The sequence below is a fragment of the Tenrec ecaudatus genome, chromosome 1 (assembly GCF_050624435.1).
Source record: "Tenrec ecaudatus isolate mTenEca1 chromosome 1, mTenEca1.hap1, whole genome shotgun sequence".
Lineage (NCBI taxonomy): Eukaryota > Metazoa > Chordata > Mammalia > Afrosoricida > Tenrecidae > Tenrec > Tenrec ecaudatus.
The window spans coordinates 238,133,110-238,148,171 of record NC_134530.1 but is presented as its reverse complement, the minus strand read 5'-3'; the positions used below and the strand labels follow the sequence as shown (position 1 = coordinate 238,148,171).

Here is a 15,062-nt window from a genome sequence, read left to right as displayed (position 1 = left end):
TCAGAAACCCCAAAGAGCAGTTCTATTCTGTTCCTTAGGGTTGCTGCGGATCAGAATTGACTTCGTGGCAGTGGGTTTAATGTAGCTGCCCACTAAAAGCAAGTGCACTCAGAAATTATGTATATTTTGTTAAGTATGGTGCCTTATATTCTAGATGCCTTGACGTCGTCAGTATTTGAACGTAGGAAACACTCGTGTGTGTGGTGTGTTTGTATTTATGTAGAATAATATTTACCACTTACTGGGCATCCACTCAATACCAGATGGTTTATTATTTTATCTTTATAATAATCCATAAGCTAGGTGCTAGTGCCATTATTGTCACTGCAGGGCAAGGAGGGTAAGGTTCGGAGAAGCAGTCTTAATATGGCATAATGTGGCACAGTGATTGAATCGCAGCCCCGGTCTCACAGCCAGGTCTATTTGACGCCTAATCCCATGTTCTTCCCCCGATGGTGTGTGTCTGCCTCGTTATGAGCTTCTGTTTGTAGAGAACGTCTTAGCATGTAGGTTTACGCCAACCCACTGTTACGTGTTGTAAATATTATAGAAAGCCTACCTAGGTGTGGCTGGGTAGGAGGGGAAGACTATTAATTAAAATGCTTCTATTATAGGTGTCTCTTCACAGAGGAACATATTAGATCAAGTATTTGTCACACTTCCTGCAATTCAGATCGCTCACCAAGCAAGTATTCTGTAGCATTCTTTAAGATCCCCATTCCAGTTGAATGGTCCCTGAATTCTCTTATCGTTCAGTGGTTCAGACAGTAGTGACAGAAACAGGACAAGAACGATCTTAGGGAGACTTCGACAGCACCTTGGTGGTGGCAGTAAGGACAAGACCGCCGAGGTCCAGGGAGCTCACACGGAGCATGTGTGAAATGAAAAGGAAAATGCGTAATGGCCGAGGAGAGGATAATGTACTTATTTCTACAGGGTGATTTTGATGTTGCATCTCAGCATCAGAAGAAATCATTTATACTGAGTGTAGATATAAGCATTAACCTTTAGCCTAAAACATTTTTGCCCCTTACGCTAGTTTGTTCAGCTATTTTATTTCAAGACTTGTGATTTTCTTTTACATTTCGGGATCTTCTGTTTTATGGCTTGAGACGCTCACTTCGAGGATTTCGTTCATACTTTTAGACAGGCACTGTTCTTAATTTGCTCAAAAGAGCAGCAGAGGAGGAGAAATATGGTTGCTCATCTCCAGATAACAGTTTTGAAATCGGTGTGTTCCTGCCCCAGAGAGAGAGAGAGAGAGAGGTCATGCCCCGACCTCAGCCATGAAGGGAACATCTTCTGATAGCAATGGGTCAACTCCAAGGCGAGGTTTATGATATGAATTCAAGTAAGAAATGATTTTTGCTAGAACACATTTTGATAGTGAGCTCTCTTCCTTACGGATCTTAAATCATTTTGTCTCTGCAAAGTACAGTTTTCAAGTTCTCAGACATGATTAATCATGAGTTTTAAACTTTCAGAGTTGAGCTAGCATATAAAATTCTTTTACAGGGAACGTTCTCGGCACTTCACCAATCTTTTCCGACCTCTCAGAACACACACTGCATTGGGATCTATTGTCAGGTGTCTGCTGCCTATAGTCAACAGTCAGTCTAACCTGCAAAAACATAAGTGACGGTAACTCCATCTTTCATTGCAAACAGGCAGCCTGGTTACTGTATAATAATCTCTTCTGAATTGGAGGTGAAATATTATTCACTCAACAGAGATAGAAAGGATTTGCGTGTGGGAGGAGGGGGACAAAGGGGAAGGCCTGGGCAAAGTTGTCAGGGAACTTTAAATAGGCGTGTTTTCATTATAACCCCAATCTGGGTCCACGCAGCAATATATGACTTAAAAGATGAATAGTTGTGCATTGTTGAAATAAATAAACCAGTAAAACAAGTTGCCATTCACCAGTTCAGCTTCCTGGTAGCCTTCCAGTGCATCAGAGTTCATGGGCTGTTCAAGGGCGCATTTGGGGAGCTACATTGGAAAGCCTTTCTTCCCTGGTATGTCTGGGTGGACTCCCATCTCCCACCTTTCAGTTAGCAGCCCAGGGTGTTCACCATTTGCTTCCACCAGGGACATTGTATGAAGAAATAGTTCTGCTGAATGTTTTTAAAAGATTGAAAATAGCCTGTGAAATCTGATCTTGTTTATGCGCCAGAGTACTGGAAAATTCCACTCGCCCAGTGTTAGCAAAAGCATAGAAGCATAATTTTAATCACTTCATAGGCAATAGAAGGAGCGGCCATGCTATCCGTGAACAGTTATTAATTGTGACAGGAACACCAAATTTATTTCAGTGCGTTAGCTTTTTACTGCTCTTTCACCTTTGTATTTTGTATTGACCAAATAAAATGAATATTGATAATGTTAGGTATTGATTTTTAAATGTGGTAGCTTGTTCTTTGCCTCATTCAAAGTCACATACCCCAAGATAGTGGCTGTCTCCGTGGCAGGGAAGGGGATTTACTGCTCTACAATGGAGAACTGCTGGAGCAAGGAGCTCGCCAGGAGAATGCATGCTGTAGTTTGAAAATGCCACCTGTAAAGGCGGTGGGGAAAGCAGTGAACAAAATGGGGAATACCATGAGCACTTCTTTTTCCTTTTTGAAGAAGAGGCAGTCAGCAGTGTTGGTTATGGTGGTCTGTGTATGGTTTTGGTTTTGTTTGGTTTGGTTTGGAGAAGCCAAACCTTATTAAAGATTTAGTAGTAAATATTCTTACAAATTTTTATCTATTTTAACATTTTGTGCACCCTAAGTTACTGAATTGAATGTTATCCAAATTCAGTTCATGGTGCACAGCATCTGTTTTCTAATGTGTAAAAAGAAAAAACTAGTGCAAGTAGTCATAAAAGAGAATGGACTTTTGTCTGCACATTTTGAGTTATGTGGAGGGGTGGCGATTGATGTTTAACAAGCAGTGTCGTCATACCTCCGGGGTAGCTAGGTGGTTTCATTGGCTTGTGAGCTCTTCACAAGAAACTGCGTTCCACCTTTGTGTGACTGTTCAACTTTCACATCTTGCTGACATTTCAATAGGGAGACAATAGTTTTGAACATTTAACACAATAAAGGCAGGTTGGGAGTAGTCGTCGGGGGAAGATTTCTTAAAGGCACGTTTAATTAAAAGTCATAAAGAAACATGATCAGAACCTATCCCATGTAACCAAGTTTCCTTGCAAACAGCTATATTTTCAGTTGTCCAAATTTATCTTATCAATAGTTACACTTCCATTTTTGGATCCGTTATGATCGCTGGTCAAGTGTTCTTTTCGTGGATGCTAAAACAAGCCCACTTTTCTTTTTAGATGGGTAATAATTTTGAAGCTTGACAAGATCTGAACATAATAGCAAAAGCATGAGACCTGGACAACACACAGACTTCCAATCCACAAGTCACTTACTTTTTTAAAAATTGCCATCTTGATAAACAGTTCTCCGTTACCTCTCAGTAGAGGCGAGTCAGCGCTCAGACAGAAAATACTCATGTTTTTGACCATATGACAAATTAAATAGCAATTAAGTGCCCAAACCACAAAATCTCTCAAAATGCTGGATGAAGCATAAAACCATGTGTTCAGATCCCAAGCTGAGATTACAGGGAAGAAGACAGTTTCTTCCCTGTGAATGATCATGAACAGCGCCCTTCTGCCCCCCACCCCCCACCCCCAGTCTCTTAGTGCCCGGTGGAGAAGAAGCTGCCGTTAACCCAGACCTTCTGAACGCTCTGTTTCCAGAAGAGGGTTGGCTAAGAACAAAGTCCACTGTCAGGCACAGGGAGAAACCAAGAATCTCGCTTCTACCTGGGCTTCAAGTAGAACTCTATTTGAAGATGGACAGCTAAGATTAACAGCCTCACCAGAGCTTCTACTTGAAAATTATACTAACCCAAAAGTGAACGCAGGTACTGTGCTCTGAAGTGTGAAGCCCTCGAAGAATCACCGAGATACACCCCTCTGAAGATGACCACGCAAACTCACACTGAAAAACAGAGTATACAAACTCAACAGATTGTAAATCAATGCGGGAAAGCATCATGGAGAAAGAAAAGGCAGATACATAGAGAGCCATGTAGAAGTTTGAGATTATTTTGTGTGTTATGAAAAATATCATGTCAAGTATAAGCTCCCTGCATGACTAAACAGCAGATTCACAGCCAGTGGTAAGCTACAGAGACAGGAAACTACATGAAAGTTGATGGGAAAATTCCATTATCTTGTAATTCCATTTTTTTCCCATGAATTTTTGAAGCCCCAGTGTATAGGACAATGTGAGGGCACAGTGTGAGAATGAAGATGAGCATCTGTCTATTAGAACTTTAAGAGAAAAGAATGGAGAAATCAAGGAGGTGTACAGTGTGCAAGAAGCTAATGACTGAAAAATGTCTATCGAAGTGAAGAAAAATCTGAGTGTTCATGTGAAAACAGTAAAAGTTTTTATTAGGAAATGTTAAGTATAAAGCCATGCCAGGACACATTTTGGGGTCTCTAAGTGCAGAATGATTAAGCCCTCAACTACCAGCGGAAAGGCTGAAGTTCAAACCCACAACCTGTGCCTCAGGAGACAGGCCCAACAGTACACTTGGCACAAGTCTACTCTGCACAGGGGTGCCCCGTGGGTTGGAATTGACATGCCAGCACCAAGTAACAACAACACACACACACACACACACACACTACAGTTAAACTCCAGAGCACAAAGGCTAAGAGAAGTTAAGAATAGCCAAGAAAACAAAACCGAAAAAAACATTTTTATCCACCTACAAAAGAAGAAATTACGACGGCACCAAACTGAACAGCAATCCAGTCCAGTCAAGAAGGTAAGAGGTGATAGTTCAGAGTCCTGAGAGAAGGTAACTGGATTAACCTAGAATTTGAATTCTGCTGAATTTTTATCAAAGAGTGGGGCTAAAATAAAGACATTTTCAGGTAAATAGAAAGTTAGCACTCATAGGTGATTACTACGTTTTAAACTTGATGTAGAAGAAAACTGGATCCAAAGAAAAATGAATGAAGTCAAGAATGGTAAGTAAAGAAATCATTAAAAATGTGCATCAAGGAGGGACGATGACAGTGAGAATGGCCATGTAAATGCTTAATTGGGGCATATAAAAGTAAGATGTGACTAAGTTCCAGAAAACAGTCATGTGTAAAATGGAAAGGAACGGAAAGTATGATAAAGTGCCTCTCAAAGGCTGTTCCCCCAAGTGGTGACAAGTGGTACTGCTTTACTGTCGACTCCATATGTCGGATATGAATGCTGACATATACAGGTAATCACGGAAAGAATAGAAATGCACTGGTTAACCTCTAAGCTGGTCTAAGAAGGCAAAACTAGTAGAAGGAGGAAGCAAAGACCTACGTAGGTAGAAAATGAAAAAGTGAAAACATTGTGATAGGAAAAATGAATCTATGCTTCTCGGTAATCACAGTAAGTGTAAGTAAAGTTGCTTATCAATTGCCATTGATAATGGGGAAAAGAACAAAATTCAGTAAATGCTACTTATATACAAATTAAAGCCTGCGGTGTAAGTTAAGTGCCAGTCAGGGAAGCTGGAGAAGCTGCATTGATAACAAACAGAATGAGTCTTTCAGGTCGGGACCCTCTCCTGTCGGAATCACTTTGGTGGCTTCTCGTCCGGTGCCGTTGAGGCCACCGAGGTGACCCTGTGGGCACAACAGAAGGAAACTCCACCCGGGCCTGCCCATCCGCTCTGTGGGTCTTCCGCTGGAGCCCCCTGTTGTAGCCACAGTGTCGGTCCCTCTTGTTGAGGGTCAGTCTCTTTTCGCTGCCCCCCGAGTTTACCCAGTATGATGGTGCTGCCAGCATGTACGAAGCACACCCTCCTTGCTTCTAAAGAACATTCTGGCCGAGCTTCTTCCACAACTGATTTGTCTGTTATGTCAGCTAGCTGCAGTCATGGTACTTTGAATATTCTTCACCAGCACCATAATTCAAAAGCCTAGTTTAAGACCAGTGGTATTTCCAGGAGATTGAAATCTGTGAACAGAGTGAAACTATGCTTGTTTCCCAAAATGGCAGAAGACCTCACGTAGGACAGAATATCATTGATATTTTAAGTTCAGTGTTCAGTCCATAGAAGACGGAAACATTTTCACTCACATGTCTTAAAGTCAAGTTCTGAGATTCTGTAGTGTGTTGACTTGGGGCATCTAATCTCCGTAAACCTCGGTTTCCTTTATAATATGAGATGATACCTACCTTTCCAGGTGATGAGGAAACTCAAAATCAACGCTGACCCAGGACACGTTTGTCCTTGCCAGGGCTGCAGCCGTCATCATGGTCTGAGTTGCTCGAGTGTGTCGTTGTGAATATGTTCATGCAAGGAGCCCTGGTGGCACAGTGCGTAAAGCACTATGCTGCTAACCCGAAGACCAGTGGTTTCAACCCACCTGCTGTTGCACAAAGCGAAAGAAATGGCCGTCTGCTTCCGGAAGTAGAGTTACAGCTGTGGACAACTTCCGGGGCAGTCCTACTCCGTCCCGTGGGTCTCTGGGAGTTGCAATCAACTCGGTGGCGGGGCTTTCTGTTTTATTGCCTATACAAGTTGAGAGAAGTCAATACTGTCATTCACATCCGTGCACAGGGCGACTGTTTGTTTTTAAAAGCCATATTGAGACATCATTGTCTCACAGTGATTATTTGCGCCACTGAGCCTCGCGGGAGAGGCGATAGAGGCCTTAGAAAGGCACGGGCTTCTGGGGGTAGGTCGGCGCAAGTTTCAAGTCCTGGCCCGTGCGCTATGTAGCCGGGCTATCCCATTTTGACTCGGGGTCGATTTACTGTGCCGCTGGATCATGTTCCCGTATACAGTTAGCCTGGGGAAGAGATAATGGTGTCGCATGCCTGGTACATGGTAGACATACCACATATGACCGAGATTTCATGATGGCAAAGACACCCTGGTGTGCCTTGGGGATTAATACAGTGTATTGTACATTTAAGAAACCAAATGCATAATCATTAGATGATAATTAAATAAGAAATATCATTTCAGACAACCAAGGGTTCATCAGAACACACTCTTCTCCAGCCATGTCAGTAGCAGCTGATGCCTGACATTCTCCTTAAATTACTAGTCTCTATTGCTCATGGGGTGGGGGTGGGGGGATCCATTGTTGAAAATGCGAGGACCTCATAGTATTGGGCAGTAAACAATTTGAGTTGCTTTTGCATTAAAAAGCTCACCTGATAATGTCAGCAGTCTTAACAAATTAAAATCGACCCATCTGAATTGGCACGGTTTTGCTGTATTAAAAAACGAAATCATTAAAACGTTTGACTTAGAGTTGTAACTCCCACCACTTTCTCACATGGCACCCTGTGCTTACTCTACTTCCTTGGGTTTTGACGGTCATCAAAAAGCTACGTCTCGAAGTTAGCTGTTGAGAGCAGAGGGTAGTGCACCGCACAGAGTTAATAACATTGCTGCTGCTACTACTACTAATGATGATAGCGCTGTCCCGCAGTGGACTAGGAAAGTCATGGTGGGGGAGGATGGGAAGAAAGAGCAAGCGGGTGAGCCCTGTTGCCGTCTGCGCACAGGGCAGGAACACCAGGGGAGCGCGCTACAGGAAGCAGCATGTATCACCTGCCCTTCCATTGGCTTAGCCAACATCAATACAACGCTGTAGGAGCCAAATTACTAAACAAGCTGCCAATTAGGCCTGCAGTCAGCTGGATGGATTAGCGACTACCAGTGGCCGACAGAAGATTTTCATCTCTTGAACCAATTACGCAAGTGAATTACCATCGCCATGCTCTTTGTAAGCTTGGAGGGGAGAGGACAGACCCTGCTGTGACAGATATAAGAGATCCAGGAGAAAGCTGGAAAGGAGCACATGGACGCTTGGTGGGCTGTGCGTTGCCAAAACCGCCTGAGCAGGACAGGGAGCCTTGTAGGAAAGGACGGAGTAACCCTGGGAGTGGCAAAAGGAAGGCAGAGCATGTTTGTGGTGTACTGCACCCGAGACTCAAATTGCCCTCACCCAGGTCTGCATCTCCTCAGAGGAACTAGAAACCAAGAGTAAGTCTCCGGAATGATTTGCTGTGAAAAAAAAAAAAAATGAGGTCTCCCAGGGCTTATGTTTGTTTGCTTTCTTTTCTTTTTCTTTTTTAAGAGTATAGAGAGTGTATTGTTTATATCAGATCTCTCCTTGTGTGAGAGAAGATTTAGCACTTGAGGAATTAAATGTTCTCCCTTTTAAAATAATTCCCTTCTGAGTCCAAGGCCATGCTTTATTTCCTTTTGTTTGTACTGTAAAGAGAAGTGACGCCAGCATTTCAAGAGAGAGTGAGCGAACAGGTTCTTTGCTCCTCCCTGAAAACACGAGTGTGGGAGCAAAGTGGCCACTCGGTGCCCCTCGTGCCAGCAGTGAGGGAAGATGGCATCGAACCCCCTGCCATTTGCTCTTCCTTTAGGACTTCAAATTGACCACAGGCTAGCATTTAGAGAGACATCTTCAGTGGGCCTCATATTTTTGCCTTAAATATTACATTTGAAACCTGAACTTTCTGCAAGCTGTTGTATCAAAAACAGATTAAACAGATGTACAGCCCAGAGCAGCCTTAGACCTCTGAACTGATCTCAACTTACAGAAGGAATTAAATTAATTCAAGGCGATCACTGGGAAGTCAGGTCTCTGGGACAAGATGCTGGTGCTCTGTATCACCTGACAGACTGACCAGCAGCTGTTGAGGAAGAAATCACAGACTGTCTTCTTCTGGAAGCTCGGCCTTGGTCTGCATATTCATAATTTCAAAATCAGACTGTAAAAAATGTATTAAGGAAAGTTTTTGACAGAAGCTTTGTCAGTTTTTGTAACTAGGAGTCGGTGCAGGTTTTAGATTTCAAATTTTAGCTCCATTGCATCAAATCTAAAATACGTGTACTCAACTTTCTCTATAAGGGCCTATCAGAAAATTTAAATGAAAAGTCAGGTCCCCTCCCCCCCAAAAAAAGCCATCAAATAGAAGAAGTGTAAAACAGATGCTTCTCAGTTGGGTTTTTTTGTTGTTTTTGCTAATATTGGGGAATGTTGCCAATGTTGGGGAAGCAATCACCGTTTCTGAATCTCATGGCGAACTTTCTGAAAGAAGGGGTGATGGAAGGTACAGAAGTAGAAGGGGTGACGGTAAGTACAGGAGCATAAGGGGTGATGGTAAGTACAGGAGTAGAAGGGGTGAAGGTAGGTATAGAAGTTGGAAGGGAGGAAGGAAAAAGTAGGATGGAAGATTAAAGGAAGAAGGAAGGAAAATGGACAAGAGGCCTTCCAAAGTTCATGGGAAAATGGAGTTAAAAAGTAGTTCAAACTTTTACAAGTCCCCTCCTGATTGCGTGTGGTGGTGGTGGTGGTGGTGGTGGAGGTGGTGGTGGTGGTGGTGGTGGTGGTGGTGGTGGTGGTGGTGGTGGTGGTGGTGGTGGTGGTGGTGTGTGTTGAAATGAATCCAATTGCCATTAATTCACCTGCACCTTCTGAGAAGCTTATGCAACCAGAGGAGAACTGGGTGGTGGTGGTGGGGTGTGGGGGGGGGCGGGGGGGCGTGTAGCAAAACAAATCTACTTGTGTGTGTGGGGGGTGTAGCAAAACGAATCCAACTGCCGGCCGGCTGAAGCGTGTGTGTGTGTGTGTGTGTGTGTGTGTGTGTACAAATCTACTTGTGTGGGGGTGGGGTGGGGTGTAGCAAAACGAATCCAACTGCCGGCTGAAGTGTGTGTGTGTGTGTGTATGTGTGTGTGTGTACAAATCTACTTGTGTGTGGGGGGGGAGGGGTGTAGCAAAACGAATCCAACTGCCGGCTGAAGCGTGTGTGTATGTGTGTGTGTGTGTGTGTGTGTGTGTGTGTAGCAAAATGAATCCAACTGCCGTCAGTTCACCTGCGCCTTCTGAGAAACGTATGCAACCAGAGGAGAACGGTGCTTTTGGTGTTTCTGGCAGGGCTTCAGAGGGACTTCTGGGAGGATTGGACTACCAGCCTTTTGGGGAGCCCTAGGTTAGCACCTCTTTACACAAACACCCATGCACATTCCCCTCAACGCCAGTTTCTGTAATTACTATACATGGAAAAGGAAGAAAGCAAAAGATGCATGAGTGAAAATAAAAAATAATTAGAAGAGTCTAAAACTGTGGATTCTTATACATCAAGGATGCCATCAACTCGGCCTGCTGTTCGATTGTGGTCTCATTTGGTTCTTTTTTTGGTAAATGCCAAGGGCCTGGACAAAGAGAAGGTAGCATAGTGCTAACTGGGTGGCTTTCAGAATTATCCATCAGGCTGACCTGATTTTAAGAGTACTTGGCTTACTGAGTCCTTTCTTTACTGACATACTCTTACGGCCTTCTCTGCTGCCGGCGGTGTCCGTTGAGGTAAGCCTGTTTTCATATGAGGAAACAAGGATCCAAGAGGTTACCTTACACAGGTACTAAGTTTTAGAAATGAAATTCCCACCAAGATCTTTCTTTGCCCCTTTCCTTTCAGCCCCTCAAGTCACTCAGCCAAAGATAGAGAAAAACCCTCGTTGGGCACGTTGTTGGGACAAGCACCTCAGGGGTCCTTTTGCCGAGAGGGTCTTCGCTGTGTCTGTACTGATGTGTGCTTTATCGTTTTAGGACTTGTAGGCGAGAACGCCCAGCCAATCTTAGAGAACAACATTGGAAACCGGATGCTTCAGAGTATGGGCTGGACACCTGGCTCAGGCCTGGGACGAGAAGGCAAGGGGATCTCTGAGCCAATTCAAGCTATGCAGCGGCCCAAAGGACTAGGACTTGGATTCCCTCTCCCCAAAAGCACTACCACAGCTACTACCCCCAATTCAGGAAAACCATCCTAAGAAGAAAATAAACATGTTATACTTTTTAGTCATTACATCCTGTTGCTCTTAAATGACAGCATTGTTTCTGGTTTAGGAGCAGACATATACATGCCTCAGACTCATCCCTCGAGGATCCCAAGTGCATACAGTCCTGCTACCATGATAGACATGGAATTTCATCAGAGTCCATGGTGCTAAAGTGAACACCTGTACCCTTTGGAGTTTTCCAGCCATTTACCCCAATTTCTCGGCATGAAGAACAGGCCCTTTTTCCTATTTATTTAGATCTCATGTCATTAAGTCTAATGCTTTCGGTTGTTCCTTGTATGTGTGTGATGTCCAGGCCAATGTGTGCACCCTCTCTCCCCCCCCCCGCCCGCAGGTTTCTGAGTTGGTGTTGGTCAGAAAGGCAGGTGTTTCCTATCCCTCCCGATCTTTTACAACACAGAAGAAGCACTGCTGTAAATTCAGTGAGAGTATGCAAATCTGTCTTTAGCAGGCTTGCTGTGCCCATAATCCTTCAATTTGGGTTTGCCCTCAAAATTGTCTAACAGGGTGATACCCATGAATTCTCCACATTTGGTTAGCATAGGATGAAACTCACAGTTGATAAGTTGCTGTCATGGTTTCCCCTGGACATTTTTGTTTGGGCCACCTAAACCTCATCATCAGGATCACCGGAGTGCCCTCAGCATCCCTTTACTGCACAGCTGACCAGTGTTACCTCATTTAGAACACAATGGCGTCATAGACGAAAAAAAAAATGTTTTTCTAAATTCACCGTGAATGAACTGCAAAGGTCTGTTCATTCAGACTGCTACCTCTCTCCTCCCTAAGCTTGCGTTTTTTAAAGTCAACCGATTTCATCAGAATGAATTATTAGAATATTAAATTCATTTCTTTGTAGATGGATTTAAGTGGCTACCCCAAGAATTCAGAAATCACTGGCAGTGGCCCAGCCCAGTTATAACGTAAATAAGAGAAGTGATTGGGACCGGGTCCCCCACTAAGACCTAAGCCCTTAGTTTCAAACCAAGCTGGACAAGTTGTTTTCCTTGCGTGCCCAGTAGTGCATTATTTCAGAATCTGAGTTTTCAGAGATTCTTAGTTTATAAGATACTGCTCTTCATCCTCATGATTAAGCCTGACAGTAATTATAATTGGCCTTCATTGGCTGGGGAAAAGTCATGATAATACCTGTGAGTCACCTTTCCTGATGGGCTTTATATTGGGGGTTTGGTTTGGGTTGGGTTGTAGGTTCCCAGAAGCATCTTAAAAGTGAGGAAGAGCTGTGAGTGCTCTTACGGGCGGTCCTCTAAACAAAATACTGCCAAGTAGTAGGGAGTTGAGTTGTTTTGATAGTTTGCCAGATGTACCCATTTGTTCCTAGAAGTGAAGTGCTGTTTCCCGAAATGGGCAATGCTGCCCCTGGTGGTTACTGGACCAATGAAAAAGAGCTACAGAAGCAGATACCTATACTTTATTTTCATTGGGGGCATAGGGTTGCTGAGTAATTTCGTTTTCCTGAAAAGGGGGCAATGTGCCAAATAAATTTGGGAACCAATGTGCTGAAAGGATGGATTGGTTAGTGGACTCTAAATCACCAGGTGAGTTGCTCTTTTGAACCATTTTTAATGGGCAAAGTATGATTGCTTTCTACAAGTCTGTTACTTAGAAATTTCCCATTTACAAAAGAAATGTTTTTTAAGTGCTGCTTTTATGTAGTTGGGGGGTGGCGTAGAGGAGATTGCCTATATGTAGGATTTTAGAATTTTATATTTTAGTGTATAACACTCTAAGGTATTCAAAAATTTTTTGTAATCCTGCTATCTAAACAACTTCAAACTTGGAAAATGTACCTTTTGAAGTGTGGATAGCAAACTATGAGGTTAAAGTGCAGACTGATAACATGGCGCTTCATTTTCACTCCACTCTGTTCTGTGTGTAAGAAGCCCACTCATCGAGAACAGCGGTGCATATAAAACTTCCCGATTGGTACAGAGTAGCTCTGTAATCCAGTGTTGCTGTCTTTGGGAGTTTTTATTGCCTTTCTAGACAGGGACACATTTTCTGAAGCAACTCCTCAAAGATGCTCACTTAGTATCCTGGTGACCCCTCCAAAAAAAATCCATTTTCTTTCTTTCCCAGTCTTGATACCTAGAGGCCACTATGTGACTCATGTCACAGGCCTTGAGTCAATGCTGGCTCATAGTGCTCCTGCAGGACCAGGTAGATCTGCCCCATGTGTTTCTGAGGCTGTACTTCTTTACAGGAATAGAAAGCCCTGTCTTTCTCTCAAGGAGTGAACGCCTGGTAGTTTGAAACTGCTGACCTGGCATTTAGCAGCCCAGTGCAACCCCTAACCATTAGAATCCTGTCTGCTACTAGAGGTCTTAAACTATTTCTTGTTGCACAGAAGTTATTGTCTATGTAACTTGTGAAGCAGCATTCAGAGTAGAGGCTTGAGAGCATCCCGTGCCTCACACAGAACAACTGAAGCCACGTAAAGGTTGTCAGCGTTCTGGCCTTAAGAAAATTCAGTGCCTCATGCTCTGGTTGTATGTGAATTTAATTGAAGAACTAAGCACTCAATATCAAAATAGGGACTATTCCATGTAAATCAAATATACTTTCAAATAATTACTCCCATTTATTTATTTGTACAGTTAATTTTGCCAGTCAGGTTGCAGAGAACTCAATGCCTTCAAAGGAATTCAGTGGAATAGATGTTTCCTTAGACTCTCCTGTTCTACAATATCTAAAGCCTCCTTTCAAATTAGTTGACTATATTAAAAAAGCACCATAAGGGAGTCTTAGGGAGGGAAAAGGTCTCCCTTGCTTTGCAGAGGACCCGTTCCCTCCTCACTGCACCTCAGCCATAGCCGAGAGAGGAGGAGCAGGACTGCGTCAACAGATGCACCAACACCCCACCCTCACCTTAGGTCCTCTCAGGGACTTCTTAGACTTGATAATGTTCCAACTGTGTACAGGAGTCATTTCCTTCTCCCCCAAATACAATTTTAAAGTTACATTCCTCTCAAATGTCTTTGCTTTAATTTTTTAATTATGTGGCACCTCATAAAAGAAAATCCATTGCTAAAATCTATCAATGAATGGATCTTAGCAGTGCGACTCTTTAGACTGCACAGTGTACTCTGCTTATCGAACAACAGGAGTGACGAGACTAAGGGCCACGATACACGTAATGTACCATAGAGGCTTCAAATGCACATATGTATGCAGTATGTAGTGTGCGGTGTGGTGACAAGAGACTGCCTTTTATCAATCTGTTTGTTTTAACATTGCGAATTGGTATTGGAATTAATTGAACAGATCATTGCTTTACTTCGGTACATTTTGCATTTTAGCAGATATTTCATAAAAGAGAAGTCACTGTTGACAAGCTTTTAAAAATCATTTCTGTTTTCGTCTTGCTAAAGAAGTGATCTAAATTGGCATTGTAGAGTGAAATGGTTTGGCAAAGAATACTTTGATTTTTTTGTTTTGTTTCCTTTGGGTAGAAAGCTGTGTGCGTAGCACAACAGAGTGAACGAATAAAACCATGCGTAAGAATGTTACTTCGGTGGAGTCTTTGTTTGCTCATTAAATGTCCCCCACTTGAAAGTAATAAAAAATAAAGTTGAAGCATATTAAAACACACACACACACACCCCAAATGCCTACTTTCCATTGGCAATTAACCTTTAAGGGTTCATTTAAATCCATTCTTCTCTCTAAACCCGGGAAACTTAAAGTATTATCAAAACCAAGAATTTCCAGGGAAAAATACTATGTATTTCATTCAGAAAATTTATTCACCTCTGCTTTTAACCTGCCCTGTCACATTTTCCTATTTTTGTTAGTTTTGTCTGAAAAGTTCCTCCCCTAACTGACAAGCTCTCCTTTCACTTAAGGACTCTGTCAGGTAGCTAGAGGTGCTGGCTCCTCCCGCTGACCCCAAGTTCACCCAGGCTTGTGGGTCATCAACCACTGCACCTCCTTGTAGAAAGTTGTGCTTTCTTGCTTTTCTTAATGTTTGGTGATAGCTCATTAAAATGTTGAATTCTGATGCTGTAGGAAGCCTTTCACTGTGTTGATGCCATTTGATCTCTTTTCCCTAAAAAGTGAGTGTAGTCGTTAGAGTAAATGGGGGCTGAGTTTGGTGTGTGTGTGTTTTTTTTAATCCAACAGGTATTAAATACTCATTTATTTAA

The 15,062-nt window shown here is 43.0% G+C and overlaps 1 protein-coding gene across 2 annotated transcripts in view; it reads left to right on the top strand.

The window, feature by feature from the left end:
* Nucleotides 1-14,408, top strand: part of GPATCH2 (G-patch domain containing 2) — a 181,386-nt gene extending 166,978 nt beyond the window's left edge. For both annotated transcript variants that reach the window (XM_075530380.1, XM_075530374.1), the window contains one exon: nucleotides 10,646-14,408. In XM_075530380.1, coding sequence (XP_075386495.1) covers nucleotides 10,646-10,866 — 221 coding nt within the window. In that variant the 3' untranslated portion in view covers nucleotides 10,867-14,408. The remainder of the gene's footprint in view (nucleotides 1-10,645) is intronic.
* Nucleotides 14,409-15,062: the final 654 nt, after the last annotated feature.